The sequence below is a fragment of the Drosophila takahashii genome, chromosome 2R (assembly GCF_030179915.1).
Source record: "Drosophila takahashii strain IR98-3 E-12201 chromosome 2R, DtakHiC1v2, whole genome shotgun sequence".
In the NCBI taxonomy this organism is placed as follows: domain Eukaryota; kingdom Metazoa; phylum Arthropoda; class Insecta; order Diptera; family Drosophilidae; genus Drosophila; species Drosophila takahashii.
In genome coordinates this window covers 28415130-28433797 of record NC_091679.1, presented here as the reverse complement: position 1 = coordinate 28433797, position 18668 = coordinate 28415130, and the positions used below count along the sequence as shown (strand labels likewise).

Below are 18668 nucleotides of genomic sequence, written 5' to 3'. Positions count from 1 at the left end.
GAAGGCCTCAATCGCTCTGCAAATATGTAGTGCAAACTCTCTCAAGAGGCCCCCGTACAAGAAATGGGTGATTACCCGGAAAGAGTTCTTTGATTGTGCCGGGATACAAAGTGGGTTTTATCGCAGGCATCTGGTAATTTCATTTTTTATCTTTATTGGAGACCGTGATTCAATGGGGAATGATTGACATATGGCGGCTGCAGGTCGTAGCCTCAACTTGAAATTGCATTGACGTCATATATAACTCTATAGGAGGGCTGCAGATGAAGTCATTGAATAGCGACTATACACAGTGATCAACGATTATGATTTGCATTTTCAAAATAAACAACTAATCGGTTGTTGCTGCTGCTGCTGCTAGTTTTCAAGGTTGCCCTAGAGTTGGTAAAAGCAACAAATAAATTATAATTAACAAAACATACACCGACACACATTTAGACAGTAAATACGAGTACGAGAACAATGATGTCATCAGAGAGGCGAATATTTGATTATAAATGAAACAAGTTTGTCGAGCGGGCGCCCGCACAACGAAAAATAAAGCTGAACTAAAGCAGAAAGTAATTCTGAATGATTTCTTGTTCGGGGCTTCAACAGCAAGCAGATTAAACTGATTCTTGGCCCTAATCGAGTGTGATGCGCTTGACACTGATAACATGACTAATACGCCACGTTGTGCCGGCTTTAAATGGGGGTAAGAGAGCACAAAAGAGACGGATGAAAAGCTCCGACGAGAGCGTGCAGCATGCAGACACTGCAATTGGACCTCGCCTATGCCGCATCACGAAAATAGGCGCCTCCCTTCTGGTTTTAGTGGAGGCAAAGACCCCGAAACGCTCGCTTTCATTCCTGATTTATCGTTAGAATGCCGCTAAAAATATATATAAAACCATTTGTATATATAGCAGGCAAACAGAGGCAGCTAGTTTAATCGATAAAATCACAAGTAAAGTTCGGGGCAGTCACAGTTAGAAGTGTTTCCCGGGCAACCGATCGCTCAATCCGAAGCATCGTATCATACCTAATGGATTGCACCTTATAGATTAGATTAGCGCCAGCCCTGACACTCCCGCGATCTCGGCTGTTGATAGGAAGTCATAATTCACGCTAGTCACTAAATAATGGACCAACGGAATTTCAACATTTTTGCCGGCTTTCATTTTAGTTTAACTGCAGTTTTTAATGGATTTATGCAACTTTTAATGACCCCAACTCGCTGAGTCACTACGAAATTTCAGTCATAGATTTTTATTTTTTTGCTTTGGCTGTGTGTGAGCTTTCATTAACACCAAACAGACTGCCGAAAATATCAACATTCCGATTCTTGCGACATGTTCAAGGCTATATTAATAATGTATTTCTTTTATTTTCGTTTTCACACTCTTCTATTCGCGTTTCGGTTATATTTGAGTTGTTGCGGAGCCCGCAAGTGACTTCATTTCGGGCTATAATAGAACTCGTTGCGTCAAAAATTGGAACACTGCTCGGCAGCGAATTTAAATTTCTTTTAACAAAATAAAAGCAAGCCAATGCGACACGGTTCGCATTTAATTGAAATTTAAGGCACCAAGACAACCACACGGACACACTTTCTATCCGGCCGTATATGTGACATCACGTCTGCCCATGCGGCGGATGAGCAATATTCTGTATTTCAGCTTTAGGAGTTGTTTGCCTTAATATTTATCACAACTATTCACTCATAATTACACGCTCGATTCGAATTCAAATTCCATAGACTTTGGTTGCCAACAAAACCTGAGGCTTTAAAGGTTTTGGCCTTTGTTAAATTTCGTTCACCGGCAGCAAGGCGGCACACACAGCGTATACGCGACGTTACACAACCACGTCGCTTTTGGTACTGAGTGGAGCAGCACTGCTGTGAGAATCAATTGGCCGAGTGAAGAGCGAGCTTCATGCGGTTCAGAGAGGCACAACAACCACCGGGAGCGAGCTTTCGAATGCCGGCTAGTTTTCGGTGAGCTGGTGAGCATTTCCCAGCTGTTGCGCCAAAATATTATAAACAATCCATTTACAATAGCCTTTGGAGAGGAAAATGGGGATGGGAACGGAGTACGCGGAGTTGGATCCACATTAAAGTCGAAAACAATACGCGGAAGTCGAGAATAGAGTATCAGAAGAAAAGATAAAACCAGTTTGTGCCGCCATCTAACATTCTAAATAACATATTTTGCTTTTCAGTCTAGTTAAGCCAGCGGAGCTTCTACGTCCGCCCCTGCTATGCATATCAAGTTGGCTAGAAGGCGAAGTGGTAATGGAGCAGTTATGATGTCACTCCAACGCCCGAGGCGAAGGCAACACCTTCGAAAAGCCTCAATAGATCCCAAAACAACAATTTCGGATTACTTTAAAAAAGAGATCAACTACATGGGAAAAAATACTATGTTAAATAGGTTCAATTCAGGTACAAAAACTAATATTAAAGGTTTAAACCTTTAACTTGGTTAACTTTTTAAATATTTAAAATTAGTTGCCTTTGGTTCTAAAAATGTTTACTTCGAACATGAGACCCTAAAGGAGTTTTGCACAGATTTAAAGTAGCTGAAGTTCAATAACTTTTGTCCGGCGATCCACTTATACATTATGGTAACTGCCTCCTAAATATTTACAAACAAATATTTTAACAGCAGGTAAGAAAAACGAGTTGGCTAATAAAATTCTTAATTGAATTTCTAAGATGGAAACAAACAAACAAATCCGAAACCAGTTGAACAAAAATAGTCAAATAGACAGGGGACAGGAATTTAAAAAATACCAAATACAAAAAAATAAAAGAGAAGTTGACAGATGGCGACAAAGACGTTGATGACGTCCCCTGGCATTGAAATTCGAGTATATAGGAACCCATACGAATGCTGGGCCTCATTAATATTTATAGAATTCGGCGTCGTCATTATTAATTTCGAATCTGTCTCCAATTTGCCTAATTGGTCAGGCACATGACAATACCAATCGTTTTTGTTTTCTTTTCATTGAAACTCCTGACATAATGCAATATTTATAAATACATTTGATACATTAAACAAATTACTGCATCAATTGACAGCAAAGACAAACGACGGTCACGATGACAGAAAAAAATAGTTTAAATTTTTATAAATTAATCAAGCCGTGATTTATGGCGGCAGCATTTCAAGCCATTGACGGAATGTTTGGTCAATTCGCATTTGACGTGATGTCATTATATGGCTGCTTCTGCCGACAGTGTGCACCGATTCTGAAGGTTAATTTAATAATAACAACCGCCGGGCACTCGGAGCGGTAACAGATACATTTACAGATAGACGACAGGCACAGATGGAGTAGGATACACAATGATACCAGAGAGAGAGAGAGACGTTCGTATTTGCATTTGAAAACTCGACTTGACTTGCGTTTGTAGAAAACGAAAGCACATAACTCGTTTGCTGAACTTGAACCCCGATTACGACACAATTGAATACTTTGAGCCTAACCCCAGCCAACGAGGTAAACAAACAAATAAATACCCCGCCTGACGTCACCTCGCAGAGATCCTTCCAAAGGGACAGGGTTTGGGATGAGGTCACCTAGTTTACTCACCAGACCATCGCTGCCATTCACTTCGATTGCAGTTTTTAGCCTCTGCGACAGTTGTTCCAGCAATCTGTCGTATTTCGTATTTAGGTTGTCCAGACGTTGGCTGTAATACTGTGTGGCGCCCGGATCGCTATCCGCTGGCCGGAGATCTCGGCGAGGCGGCGAAAACGAGGGACGGGCCTCGAGCAGCCAGTCCACGAAGCGTAGGCATTTGCTATCGTAGATCTACTCCCGAAATTCAAGGTCCCACGTTGACATTGTTGTTTCGTTGTTTGGTTAATTTCGGTTAAATGTTAGTAATTTGTTTGGGTTAAACAAATTCGGTTGGTTTTTCAGGAGGTTGGGGGGGGGTTTATATATTTAGTGCTTTTTATTTTATTGATTAATCAATACGAAATTACTTTTTGGTAAAAATTGCTTTTTAATTGGTTTGTTTTGTAAGTTTTGTTGTTGGTTTGTTTGTTGTTTGTGTTGGTTTGTCAGGCTGTTTCTGTTCCACCCAAGTGTTATTAACGCACCTTTTACCCACAAGATAACTATGAACTGGAGCTCATCGGCCGGCCAGTGTTTTAAAAAGCATTAAATATATTATAGATTTGGTAGAGAAACAGCTAAGAGGTGTATAGAGCTACAAAGTGTTTTCTTTTCGGAATTGGAGGGATTTCGGTGTTCGGTCGAAATATCCACAATCATTCGACGCAATCATACTTAAAGAGTTGGCACTCGGCCACCAACTGACCTATCGCAACCCAACTTTTGCTAGGCCTAGGCCATCGAATCGCACGAAGAACGATCGAATTTCACATGTCTGGAAACAACGGCTGCCGGGTTACGATGGGTCAGCCATTCTCAGATCAATCACACAACAACAGGCATACTAATTTTTACCTTGGCTTCGCGTATAAGTCGTCCTCCAGCCACGTTGACATTTTCGATTTTTGGTTTTCGTTCGATTGCAGCTCCGAGCAGTTTCTATAGGTTTCGGGGGTATTTTTTTTGGTATTCGATATTTTCGGGATTTTTAATTTGTTTTGTTTTTTTATAATTTGATCATTTTGTGTTGGTTTATAGTGTGTGATAATATTTGATTGTTGTGTGAAAAAGTTTACAAGTTTTTTTTGGTTGGTAAAAATACAAAAAATTAGACAAAAATACATATACAATTAGTTTTCAACTACAAATACGATAATACTGGGTGAATAAATATAAAATGTAGGGGCCAATATCATTTGATACTGGCATATGTATAGGTGCGTCTTACAAATCTAAGGGGAAAAAGCTACAAACATAAAAGTAGTTAAGTTTCAAGACTACTACACAAATTTGGTATCAATTTACTGTGTGGTGGGACGAGGGGATATCACTACAGATTACTTATATGGGTATTGTTGTGTAGGTGGTCGACTTGGCCACATTTGGAGGTCTGTCTGCTGTGTATATATATGTACAAGTGGTATGCTTATGTGGGTGGTGGCCAAATACTGTTGTTGGATTAGACAAGAACTACTGCTATAATACGGACAAGGGACTGGAGATTGTTTCTCCTCTTTCGGGGACAAACAAATGGAAATGGAGTACAAAGACAAAAAACAAAATAGATTTACACACATAAAATATATATAGGTATATAGGAATACTGAGACATGTCCAACACCGGCAGGTTTTATCCCAACAACAAAAAAGAGGAGCAACAACTGTGGGAGCAAACTACTTTGGACGCGGGTCAATGGCTACTACGGTTTCCATTTATGGGCTAGGTATATATACTTTGTGTTTGGCCCGCGAAGGAGATCACTGGGGCAGCTAGAACTGAGCAATACTGTACAAGGATCTATAGACTATCGCTTATCGGAATGGAAATTTAGCTATTACAGGGGCATTGTCTCTGTACTCACGTCTAGTTCGTACGCCGAAGTGGCGGTGGGCATGGCAGACAGTCGCTCTGTGGTGCCATCCACCCATGATTCCTCCACTTGCACGCTCGACTGGAGATTCTTCATCAGCCCGATGGCCGTCTCGCATGAACGCATTCTGAAAAAGCAAAGTGACACGGTGTCAGAGTCAGGTTTATTTCCATCTGTGGCCGCCAATGAGGCGACAACCACGCACGGAGATAGCAGGTGGCGCCTGTGGACTTACCTTTCGCCCAATTGATTGCACACCGCACTCCAGCGCGTGTTGAGACGCTCCACGTTCGAATGCAGCCGCTTGAGGTCGCCCAGAACCTTGGTGGGCACACCCATGCGCCCCAGCTGATCGGCCGCATCGTTCATCTTGTCCATCTGCGGCTGCTGTTGTGTGATAATGTCCTGCATGTGGTTCAATTGCTTGAACACCTGCTGCAGGCCCTCGGCCGTCGATGGCAGATCCTGGTGTCGGGCCAACTCGTTCTCCAGCTCGGAAATCACATGCTCATTGTCCTCCAGACCAGCCAGCGAGGCTTCAAGCAGCTTCAGGCGGTCCTTGTGCAGACCGCTCTGGGTGTTCAGCTCCTTCCACAGCTCCAGCAGGTTGTCAAGGCTCTTCTTCAGCACGGGCGTCTTCAAGGCAATCGTGCGGAAAGTCTCCTGCAGATGCTTAAGTTCTGGCTCCAAAAGGTTGAGTCTGCGCTCGTAGTCCGAGTGAATCTCAAGCACATGTTCCAGCGAGTCCAGATCACGTGGCAACGGAGCCAGTATTATCTGATCTAGCTCACGGGCCATGTCCTCCAGTTTGCTCTTGATGGCAATGCATTCCTCGGTGAAGATGCGGCTGGCTTGCTTGCTCTCCTCTGTGAAGTACAAAAAAATCAGTTTATATTAGTGTGAAGTTCAAAGATTAGCTATCCTAGCCAGGATTACCCCTTGTTTTGACACTCGCAAAAAGCTTCTTCATAGTTGACTACACTTGACAAGACTAAGTCGCATTCTGGCTTCCTGATTGCCACTTGCCTCTGAGAAAACACGCCAGCGTTAAATTCAATTAGCCTCCATCAATTAAACGTTTTGGACAGCTGGCGAGCGCCGTCAATTGAAAAGCGAGGCAAAAACTATCTTACCCCTGGTGATACCGATACTCCCACAGAATACAACTCACCTTCGGCGCGCGCTCGCTTCTCGAACTCATCGAACAAGCGATTAACCTCGTCCATTTCGCGGCGCAAGCGTCGCAGCTGCGGATCGTTGGGGTCGCCCTCGCTCAGCAATTTGTCGGCATCGTCGTTGAGCGCCCGCCTGATGGCCGTGCGCTGCTCGGGACCCATGGCCAGGAACTGGTCAAAGTCCCAGCCCTTAACCACACGAATGGTGGCGAAAATCATGTTCTGCCGCAGGCGCAGATGCTTCTTCTGCCAGAGGGCCACGGACCGATCGAAGAGTCGCTTCAGACGCTCGGCGGCATCGATGGCCTCCTGGTCGGGAGGCGGAAGCAGCAGGCAGGCACCGGGTATCGGTCCCTCCTGACCCTTGGCCGTGCGCACGCGCCACTTCACGCGACCCGAGTTGTCCAGCAGCGTAACAGTCTCACCCTTTTCGATCTGCAGCTGACCCTGCTGCTTGTAGGCACAGATGGCCTGCACAGGTCCCTGACGATTCACCGGCTGGCGTCGCTTGTTCAGAGGCACCACGGTCTGAGCCCTTCGCTGCAGGGTGGCCACGGTCTCGCCAAAGGCATTCAGCTCCTCGCGCAAATCCTGCATTCCCCTTAGCAGCGTTTCACCCTGGTCCAGGCCAAAGTCAGACTGCGAAAACTTGCTGTTGAGTATTTCGTCACGCTTGGCCAGCCACTGCTCGGCATCCTTGATCTCGCCGAAGAACTGATGGTACTCTGTCGAGTGCTTCAGGTGAACCTCCAGGCAGAGGGTCAGCTGCAGCAGCCATGCCCACTGCTGTTGCAGGGCCGTCAGATGGGCTTCGATGCACTTCGATGCCGGATGCTGTTGGTTCAGCAAGGCCTCTCCACGATCCAGAATGGTGGCAAAGTGCATCTCACGCTTCTCCAGTTCGGACATGAGGTTCTAAAGGATATCAATAGTTAATTAGTTAACTATATTAAACATATTCGAGTAGTGCACTTGGTTGGTTGCTCTTTTTTGTTGTAATATAAATGTTCAATTGGTATTTACCTCGTCGCCATTACCAAATGCACGCTTGTAATCGGATAGAAGCACAACACATATATATAAAACTAGCTCTAAGAGGATTCTGCCCGGCGAACGCCATCACTTACCTCATAGTATCTGTGCACGGAGGGCAGATCGAGTTGCTTGTCCGCCCAGTCGCGCGTAATCTCCACCTGTTCCTTTTCGTTGAGCCACTGCAGCTCCGCCGAGGCCTGTCCCAAAAAGTGCTGCAGCGAGTCCAGATCGGACAGACGCTTCGTCGAGGTGCTGAGCAACTCGGCGTACACCTTCTGCAGCTGATTGAGACGCTGCTGGTACAGGGCCAGCTCATCGCCGGAAAACTTGGTCTGCTGACGCTCATCGTTGAGTATTTTCGTGTGGAACTGGTCAATGATCTTGTGCTCGTGCTGTTGACGATCCAGTTCCTCCTTGACCGATGGCAGGTCACTGCCATAGTCAGCGGCAAGCAATTGTTTCTGCAGGAGAGGAGCATCAATTAGTTTCTTTGAACGATGAGTTATCAGCACTCTGCACTTACCAACTTATTCTGGCACCATTCAATGTGCTCCTGCAGATCGCGGAAATGGGGATTCGTGTCGATCTGACGGGACTCGACCACCATGCGCGTTTGACGCGTCACCGTGGTCTCGTGGACGGGATACTTCAAACCGGACAGCTTCTGTACCAGGTTCGTGTGGAAATTGGTGCGCAATTGAGCCCAGCGCTGGTGCAATTTGTTGACCTTCTTATGCAGCTCGCTGACATGGGGATAGCGTCCCTCGTTGAGGACGTGGCAGTCCTGGTTCATGTCCTGTATGGGTTCCTCCAGGTGCCGAATCTCGGTCTCGAGCGCCTCGACAATGCTCTTGGCGTCCACGGGATGCAGTCGCTCGATGCGCCGACCCTCCTCACCGATGCGCGTCTCCAGATCGGTCAGCTTCTGATCCACATGCTTAATCTCGCGCTGAACCTTGTCGGCCAGTCGCTGCAGCCGCTCCAACCGCTCAATCTCCTGCTGGAGGATCACCTCGCGATCCTGCAGTGCCGTGTTCATTCGATACCAGGCTTTCTCGATGGCATCCGGCCGCAGTTCGGCCTCCACGTCCACTTCACCCACGGTTTCGAAGTACCGCTCCAGCTCCTTGTAAATCTGGATGAGCTTGGACTTCTCGCGCTTGCGGGCGCTCACCTCTTCGCTACGGAAATGCTGTAGATCGCTCAGCAGACGCTTCATCTCGATGAGAGTGGGCGGGAAGGAGCGCTCCTGCAGGTAGGCTGTCTTCTCGCGGCACCAGTAGATGAACTGCTGGGCCAGGTCGCGGTATTCGTGGACGCGACGCTGCGACTCCATGTCGAACAGTGGATGGATCGAGGGTGGCTCCGGGAACACATCGTACAGCGATGAGATGTACGTGATGAGGGACTTCTCATCCGGCTCGTTGGTGTCCACATCTAAAAAGGAAGGTTTTTATTTACCTAAATATTTATTTTTAATAACAGATTAGATAGTTGACTTACCCTCGGGATCCAGCAGACGCGTCACCCCGTACTCCTTCTCCACAATGTGGAAGGCCGTCTCCAGGCGCTCGCGTGGCCGATCGTTCCTTGCCTTTCGCCAGTCAAGCAAGTCCGGTCGGTTGCGGTGCACCAACGCCGAGAAAGCCAATCCATCTCGCCACGACGACGTGAAGTCGTTGACACGAACACCCGGATACCGAGCAGTCGAGCGACGCGCCCAGCGCAGCAGAGCCTCCCGAGCGGATACGTTGTCCTCCTTGCCCACAACAATATCGGAGATCTGTTATGGGAAATAAAGTTTAGAATTAAGTATAAACAGGTCAAGATCTATTAGATACGAAAATTGATTGTTGATTAGAGCAAAACTGTGGTAGCCTGTTTAAAATTATTTTAAAAGGACAAGAGAGACTATCTAATAATCGTCACTCAGCTAAAGGGAGTGCGAGGGAGATAGATATATAAACAATTTTAATTGCGTATAACTTTTAAATGAATGGTCCGATTTGAAAAATGCCTTCTACATTTCGATAGGTATAAATCAGTGGTGGCCAGCAGAGGCAGCGCGCAGGGCCCACGGGATAGGCAATTTCTCTGCCGCTGCTCTGCCAGCGCGCTGCAGTCTTTCGGCGCACATGTACACTGTCAAGCTGCCCTGTAGTTCGCCGGGACTGGTCCCGAACTAGCGAAATCGCCATACACCGGGGGCTTGGGACTAACTCCCGTTCATACCACCCGCAATGTAAATTTCTATCCACTTTTACCACGGCATGTCCTAGGCGGTGGTCATATGGCGAAGTTCTGCATTACCTTTCGCCACAAAAGGGACCGATAGGTGGTCCCATATTATACCCCTTTTCGCCACAAAAGGGGCCACCTATCGGACCATCTATCGGACCACCTATCGGTCCCTTTTGTGGCGAAAAGGGGTATTAAATGGGACCACCTATCGGTCCCTTTTGTGGCGAAAAGGGGTATGAAATGGGGTTGGAGTTTTCAATACCAAAAAAGCTGAATGCTATGAAACTTCCCAAGAAAAAATACTTTTTGTTAAATTAATTTATTGTATTATAAGTAGACAATTTTTCTATTTTTTTAATTTATATTTATTGAACAAATTCCTCTGCTGACACGTTTTTGTTGAGTGCCTACCTGTTGTTATTATTTGATTTGGATTTATTTTTAAAAAATCGTTTCTTTTGCAATTGAATTGCCTTGGGAATCAATATTTCTGCATTACCAGATTCTGAAACAATATCTAAAAAAAAATAAGATTTTAGTGTTTTAAAATAAAATGAGAACAGAAACTAACTTCGGCAAGCCAAAGTTTTAATACCCTTGCAGCTTTCAGGAATAAAATTGTGACTAGAAAAGCATAAATATAAAATAAGAATAACCAACAGTTAAATGTAGACTTATTTCACGCTTTTGAAACTTGAACCGACAGACAGACGGACATGGTTAAATGGATTTACTTTATAGGTTTGAAAAGGTCTCCTTTACTGCGTAACAAACTTCTGGACTAAATTATAATTCCCTCTGCATGGGTTTAAATACATATTTTTAGATTTTGTTATACAAGCCTGTTTACATCAAACCATGTTTTAAAAGTGAAAAGCAGAAAAAGACAGAAAGAAATAGGATTAAAGACAGATGGCATTCTAAGTAAATAGATTGAAATTGAATCAAGAAACTAAGTGTATTATAAAAAATACAGTTATAAAAATAACCTACCGTGAAGTGCACCATAGAAATATGTAAAGGAGTTTACGGCTTTTTTTCCAGAAAGGCCTTTAACATTAAATCCCACAACAAACTCATCCGTGAGAACCCTCCGCAAGTTTTTTAAACCCCCTTCTGGCAGCAACAACGATCTCATGGCTTTAATCTAAAAAGGAAGAAAATTTCACTAAAATATTTATATCAAAGAAAAAATACTTGCGTAGGAGTCCTTTGCACCACTATTTCTCCTTCTCCTCTTTAACAAATCGACGAATGTGCCTGTTGCTGTTCATGGCTAAATATCACACATTATTAGGTATTTCACTTGCACAACTCATGGTGTTACTCACCTGTTGACGACACCTCAGATCACAACAAAATATAACACTTTAAATGTACAATAAGACAAATTAAATACAATGTTTACAAAATTTGGCGCAAACGTTGGGTTAGTGATGGTAGCGGGGTTTGGTAGTTATGGCAATCCGTTACGATTAATATTGCGACTACCGATATCGTATAATCGATGGCAATAAAAACATTCGCTAATATTATTTTTGTTTAGTTCTATGTATATAAAATTAGGTACTTATATATTTATTTTATATATCTAAGCACCAATAAAATCCGCTTGTTATGGAAGGAAAGAAAACGTTTTGCTACTGAACCACCGCTATTGTTAAAAATATTGCTGCAGCTAAATTGCTCATTATTAAATATAAATAATATAAAAAGAAATAAAATTCTATCATTTATTATTTTATTTTATCTCATTATTAAGTTTTTATTTTATTATTTTAACTTTTTTTAAATTTGTTTTTTATATAAACAAAATAAAGTTGTATTCGTTATTAAAATCATTATAAACTTGTCAAAAATTTCATTTTACAATTTTTTTAACTCATATAGAAGTGTTCACATAGAAGTGTTCACTCTCCGATAACTCTTTTGCTCTTGTAAAAAATACACACGCCACCTATTGACCCTTAAGGGACCACTGGGTGGTCGATCCCTTTTCTACCCCGAAAGTGCCACCGGCCCCCTTGAGAACTACAGGGATGAAAAACGTCACGCACACAGGCAAATTCGTGCATGCTCGCACTCACACAAAAGCAATGCATTCTTTTATTGTATGTGTGCTGCTTCTGCTGGCCACCACTGGTATAAATATACACAACAACATTGCATTTATACTTCTCGGAAATCTTTAAAGATGTGCGCGCAGCACACATTTTAAAATCGTTAGTGGGCGATTGATCTAGTGGTCTACATTCTTGATATCCATACTTCAGAGCCCCTTCTCTTTACCTCTCTGCGCTGCGTGGACGACTCTATAGCAGGCGGCAGGGCACGACGGTACTCCAACTCCGAGCTGCGAATCATTTTCGCTGGAGGCAACAAATCCTCGGCGGGCTGAGCATTCTCCTCCGCCCGACTCAAAGTGGTCACTTTGCGGACAATATGCGTGGTAACACGTCGATGGCCGTTTGGAGCCCTTTGCGATGTCTTCGTGCTCTCCACACTGGAGCCCAACACCTCGGTGGAAATGCGTTTATTCCGCGTCACCTGTTGGTAATGGGCGGAGGAAGAAGTACTTCCACTCGCCGGGACCAATGCCCGAGTCTCAGAGACACGACGCGAATTGCCAGCGGGATCTTGGAAGGTCACTGTGCGCTCAAAGTTGGTTCGTTCATGGGGAACGCTTCCCAGGGGAGATACCCCTGGATAATCCGTGATCACCGCTTCCACAGTGCGCTCCCTTTTCGTCTCATGGCGATAACGCAAGCTGGAGTCATCGATATTGGTGGTAATCGCCGGTCCTCGGGAGGAGTGGACCACTTCGGATCCGCTGCTCAGGACATCGCCCCTGCCGCCATTCGTTTGCCGCACAAGTTGTTGCGTGCGCTTCAGCGTCGATTGCGAGCTGGAGTGCATGTTATCGCAGTAATCGGACTGCTATCGCAGTTATCGCTGCGTTATCGTTAGTTTCGTTTGTTTCACTTTCTTTCGTTTCGTTTTTGGGTTCGTAGGAAAATCTTTTCGTTTTGCCGCTTTTGCTTTTACACCGATTTTCGTAAATCTGCGTGATTTTCAAAATAAGCTTAATTATTTGCCGGTCCTCACAATTTGAGTTTAATTAAGCCAAACCGAAAGCCAAAGTCGAATCCCAAACCGGCACCGGATGTCTTGTTCTATGTGGCATTGCCCTAGACTTTGTCAGAAACCCCATCGAGAACTGAAGCGGGGTAAAATTAACCGAACGGAGCCAAAGTGGAGTGAAGCATATGGAGGGGCCCATTGTTGTTGCGAATTATTTATTGTGTTGTACGTACACATAATTATCCCAACTGTCTGTCTGTCTTGCTCTTGGCGCTATTTGTTGCTTCTTTTCCTGCCGTCATTTTTTTCTGTTTGTTTTTTTTTTTTTTTTTTTTGCAAAAAGTACACACATATTCGCGGCAAAAAGTTAATTTACACCGCTGATTCATGGGCAGAGATTCATTAGTTTCGGAACACGCAAGCCTATTTTGCATAGGAAAATGGAGAGAGGAACGATATGGTAGTGAAACAGGGAATACCGTTTGTTTTAGGGCTTATTTTCACATTTGGAAGTGAATGAAAGAATGAAAAATATTAATTGAAATTATAGCTAAACAATTTAAATTGTTCATGCTTTTGAATCCCTAATTCCTGGAAATCAATATTTAAAGAAGAATGTTATCGCAAGGGAACAGAAATCAAAAAACCCCATATACCCAGAAATTATGAAGTGAAGAACAATATCGAGATAAAGTAACCATACGATTGAAGCATAGCTAATACTGAGAAAAGTATTTGCTCAAAATAAAAATTATACAAGAGAGAACGCTATAGTCGGGTTGGTGTCCCGACTATCTAATACCCGTCACTCAGCTACAGGGAGTGCGAACGCTGTGTCGGGTTGGTGTCCCGACTAATAATCGTAACTCAGCTAAAGGGAGTGCGAGGGAGATAGATATATGTTGATAATTTATAAAGCGTATAACTTTTTAATGAATGGTCCGATTTGAAAAATGTCTTCTACATTTCGATAGGTATAAATATACACAACAAAATTGCATTTATACTTCTCGGAAATCTTTAAAGATGTGGGCGCAGGACCCATTTTAAAATCGTTAGTGGGCGATTGTGGGCGTTAGAGGGGGCGTGGCGCTCGGCTAAAATAAACTTGCGCTGCGTAGGAAGCCAAAGAATATGTGTGGGAAATCTCAACCTTCTAGCTTTTGTAGTTTCTGAGATCTCAGCGTTCATACAGACGGACAGACGGACAGACGGACAGACGGACAGACGGACAGACGGACATGGCTAGATCGACTCGGCTAGTGACCCTGATCAAGAATATATATACTTTATGGGGTCGGAAACGCTTCCTTCTAGCTGTTACATACTTTTGCACGAATCTAGTATACCCTTTTACTCTAGGAGTAACGGGTATAAAAATGCTACGGAAGTGGAAAAGGAATGTCTTTTTAATCTGACGTTATAGGGTTAAAAAAAAACAAAATATGTATAGCTAATATTTAAAGTCAATATAATCAAAACAAACATCAGTAGCTCATTAAGTGAAGGGGCAAATCATTTGCAAGTGTGATAAATTTAGAGAGGAACAATGAAACAATGGAACAGAGAATTGGAAAATGCACTCAGCTCACTTAAGGGCAGAAAGTAAACAGGAAGTCAGCGAAAGCTTTCAAATATTTTCTTGTCCCTATATAATTAATAGACAAACTGGTTACACCTCAACTTGTAATAGAAATCTCTAGATTGATCTATTTGGCTCAAGATCAATATAAAACAGTTGGCTTGACCAAAAGAACCGCCCACCCAACGAAAAGCACGACAAATGTTTGTTTTGCATTGGTAATGGAGCTCGGACTTTAACTGGAGGTTGAAGCTGCGTTTTACGCCTGCGCAGCACCGTGACAAACAAATACACATATCCATTCACATCCCCACACAACCAAAAATGCTAATTGCAGCGTTTTAAGCATACTATAAACGATCTGCGTTGTTTTTATGTGATTATGCCAAAAACAAAAATGATAGAGAAATAAGAAAAATACCTGGGGCCGCCGAACAGCTCGAACAAAGTGTCTGTGGAGGCGTCTCTAAGAGGCGTTAATGGCTTGACATTCTCAATGAGTCTTTTGAAAGGCGGCAGAGCTCCATCTGGTCGTTGCCTATTTGGGCTTTTTGGCTACTGTTCAAAGTTTGGAGATGCTTGATTTTTAGAGGTGCCTGCCAATTTGCATTGCCTAACGACAAGTACATTAATTCACAATATTATTAGAACTCGGGGCTATAACCTTCAATTAATAATGCAACAAAAAGAAAAACTTCAAACATATATTAACCTAGCTTAATTAATAAATTATCTTGTTTTGGGACATCAAATACAATTAGGAAAACATAAGAAATGGCATATGATCTACTAAATCACTTTACAAGAGCTTAAGAGAACGAGTATTTATAGGTGATATATTATTTCAGAATCAATAACAAGGAATATTAATGTTACTAATGAGATATATAAATCAATGCTAATTAAGGACGCAACTGAACAAAACAAACAATAAACCATCGTTGGCAATTGCGAAACCCCCTAAAAATCTGTCCCAAAATTTTCGGATTTGAGGGATTTGTGAGCACATTAATTGAAATTAATAAAGCATCCTCAGACAATGGGACAAATAATAAACCACTTGAGGAGAGCGTTGAAAATTGCAAAATAAAATACGAGGCACACACACAAAAAGCATTTTTGAACGCTACGAAGTGGAACAGCGTCGAATAAACCGAGTCCGAAACGAGATGGAATCGGGGGACCCAGAGATCAGCAGGGGTGTACGTCATTATTTTACAGCTACTTGACTCCATTCGCGGGGCATTTTGTTTGCAAACAAACGAACGAATTGAAACAAACCGTGCCGCACTTTGGTAATAAACTCGTCATAAAAAATAATTGAAATGGAACTCAATTGCGAGAGATTGAAATCAATTGAAATTGGCGGCATTTAATAAATCAGAAACGAGAGCGATTATAATGCAAGATTCTGACATCATGGGGCAGTCGAATTAATTGATTGAAATCACTTTGGGGTGCAGGGGCTGCGACTTTGGCTTAAATAGAGTTTTCTGGACACACACACTTTATAGAGATTTTCCGGGGTTTTAAAGCGCGTTCCCGTATGTTTTTTGGAATTCCGGGGTTCCAGAGGAACGCATGCGATTACTAGCGAATATTTTATGGAGAGGGATCGTGAAATGGAATCGGCGGCGTCTCGACAACAACTAAAAGCGATCGGGCCAAGTTAAAACGCTTAAAGTGTGGCTTTGGCCAGGTGTTGACGCCTCTGCCGGCGTCGACGCCGCCGTGCTGCTTTGTTTTTTTTTTGTAACAGGTAAGAATAGAAGCGAAGCAGAAACAAATTGGAATTGGCACACGGCGATCGCGGTCTGCGTTGGCGTTGACGTCAACGTCGGCGTCAAAAGTCGGGCTTTATAATATGGAATATATGGAATCGCGATCGTGCTGACAGCTGTGCGTGTGTGGTTGTGTCGGTGGGGCACTGCCTCTGCCTCGGTTTCTGCCTTCCCCGTTATGGCCTGCTGGCTTCGCTGCCGCCGTCGCTGCTTCTGCCGCCGTTCCACCTGATTCTGCCACCACTGCGGACCGCTTTGATGACGTATTTGCAACCAACACCTGTGTTTTTTGCCACCGCTGCCATGGTAACGTGAACGCCGACGCCAGCAGAGACGCCCACGCCGACGCATTTGTAACGCAGCAGCAACAACAACAACATAATAAGGGCAGCGATGCTTAAAAATACCCTTACAAGCCCATAATTCCAATAGGTTCCTAGGTCACCATTTTATTTGAAACACCTACGATGAAAAATTAATATTTTTCCCTCTTTGTAACGTTTACGATGATAGATAAACTTTTGCCAGGCCCATCTTGACTCAATTATTTGACTTCAGAAAAATAATTAATTAATATTTGTTATCTATTAAATATAATAATCCAAACTTTTTATATCGACATATTACTATTTCCGATCTGAAAAAAATAGTTGCAAGTTTTGGATATTCCCATTTCTATCTAAATAGATAAATATATTGTTCAATATACATATAAATGGGAAAATAGGTTCCTGTCTTGTATAAGCTTTGCTAAGTTCATATAAAGGAACATCATTACATTGCTTAGATCATCCTCCCAAGGGTATTCAAATACCATCCCAAGAAAGCGCTTGGCGAAACGAAGAGAGAGGGTAAGTTACACAACACCGGCTCGAGTTATCCCTCTCTCTTTCGCAATTTTGTTGTGGTAGCCGCCACTCATTCAGTGGTTCAGCAGCCCCAAACACGGTAGGTAATACGTCATTCCAGGTACTCAAAAGTACAAGAACACCAAGCCAAAGAATAATTATAATAATGAAAAAAAGACGGAGAACTTGATTATGGAAAAGAACAACGCAAAAGGCAAAATATAAATGAAGAAGTAGACGAAAGACGGTAGTGGATTGTGAACAACGAGTTTTGATTAAAAACTTAACAGACTAAAAATAGTAAGAGACCGAAGAAAACAGCGATTTACTATGACCCCATGGTATTTTTGGGTCTTCGCAGTTTGAAATTAAATCTCATAACACATCACGACCAACTCATTACATTGCAGAGTGACCCAAAAACCCGGCAAAACAGAAATGACCAATGATGTTAACAGGTTTAACTCACAGCAAATGGAAAATGGAAATCAGAAATAAGCAAAAGGTAGGGAAAGAAATCCCTTGGAGAAAATTTGAAGATTGTGGCCCTAGTTGTTTTTAAGCAAATTAAATCAGTTCAAGTGTAAACAATTATTTTCCATTTAAATAAAAAAATGTAATATCATTAATTGCAAATGTAGAAACTTTTTAAATATTACACAATTTTATAAAATTACATACATTTATTTCCAAAGTGTATGCTTTTCTAAGCCCGAAGAAAAGGGAAGCAATAATTTATAATTAATGCAAATTAGCAGCAATCACCGACACGTTGCATGCATTTCCCCCATCAATCTCCGACCAAATATGGTAACTCAGAACTATTGCAATAATCTTGCACTTAGAAAGTCCAACGGATTCAAGTGGGTGTCGAAATCCATAAGCGAGGCTGAGCTAACCAGACGGAAGTGCCTTTATTTCGTGTGTGCTCAAGATACAAACACTCGACACACTCGCTCGCGTACTGCCAACATGGGTTAATTAGCATGTTACATGCCTTAAGTCCCCCATGGCGATGCCCTATATGGAGTAAAAGGCAGTGACTGCGGACTGTGACTACTACAGCTGTTGGGCCGGCATATTTGCTGGCCATATTTATGTATGGGTAATAAATACTCTTAACTGCTGTCAGTTGTTTTTCGATTCACACACACTCTCGAATGGCTATAGTCAATACAGGTAGACCAGGTAGACCCCACACCTTGAGTTCCCCGAGCCTCTGAAACTGAACTGTCCAACTGAATTGCAAATCTAATTAGCCGCTGCAGGAATGCAGTGCGGGGAGTGGGGTGGCATTTACGGGTAAGTACTCGTATTGGGCATATGCTTATTAATACTGATATGATGCAACCCAGTAAACAAATGCGGCTTATGTTTGGCACTATTCGTAATTTGAGCAGTGTTTTGCACTTGAAATGTGTTGTTTGTGGTGGGAAAACAAA

General features: G+C 43.1%; 1 protein-coding gene and 1 long non-coding RNA gene across 47 annotated transcripts in view; both read right to left on the bottom strand.

The window, feature by feature from the left end:
* shot (dystonin-like protein short stop) overlaps positions 1–18668 on the bottom strand; it is an 84802-nt gene that overhangs the window by 31500 nt on the left and 34634 nt on the right. For 30 of the 45 annotated variants that reach the window (XR_011417842.1, XM_070212747.1, XM_070212762.1 and 27 more), the window contains 8 exons: positions 9197–9476; positions 8217–9130; positions 7786–8154; positions 6655–7573; positions 5719–6349; positions 5475–5610; positions 4468–4551; positions 3583–3804 (listed from right to left, as the gene is read on the bottom strand). Coding sequence is in view for 43 of the 45 variants with exons in the window: in XM_070212747.1 (XP_070068848.1) it covers positions 3583–3804; positions 4468–4551; positions 5475–5610; positions 5719–6349; positions 6655–7573; positions 7786–8154; positions 8217–9130; positions 9197–9476 (3555 nt within the window). In the remaining 2 variants the exon portion in view is untranslated. Of the gene's footprint in view, positions 1–1710; positions 1860–3582; positions 3805–4467; positions 4552–5474; positions 5611–5718; positions 6350–6654; positions 7574–7785; positions 8155–8216; positions 9131–9196; positions 9477–12223; positions 12996–16104; positions 16242–18668 lie in introns of those variants that run through there. The other 15 variants (XM_070212743.1, XM_070212753.1, XM_070212768.1 and 12 more) reach the window with 7 other exon arrangements.
* LOC138912408 (uncharacterized) lies at positions 10161–11964 on the bottom strand. Of its 2 annotated transcripts, XR_011417946.1 has the most exons (4): positions 11266–11964; positions 11132–11210; positions 10928–11081; positions 10161–10451 (listed from the first exon to the last, which is right to left on the bottom strand). It is a non-coding gene; the product is annotated as an uncharacterized lncRNA (long non-coding RNA). The 2 variants fall into 2 exon arrangements; XR_011417945.1 differs by having other exon boundaries at positions 10331–11081; positions 11266–11955.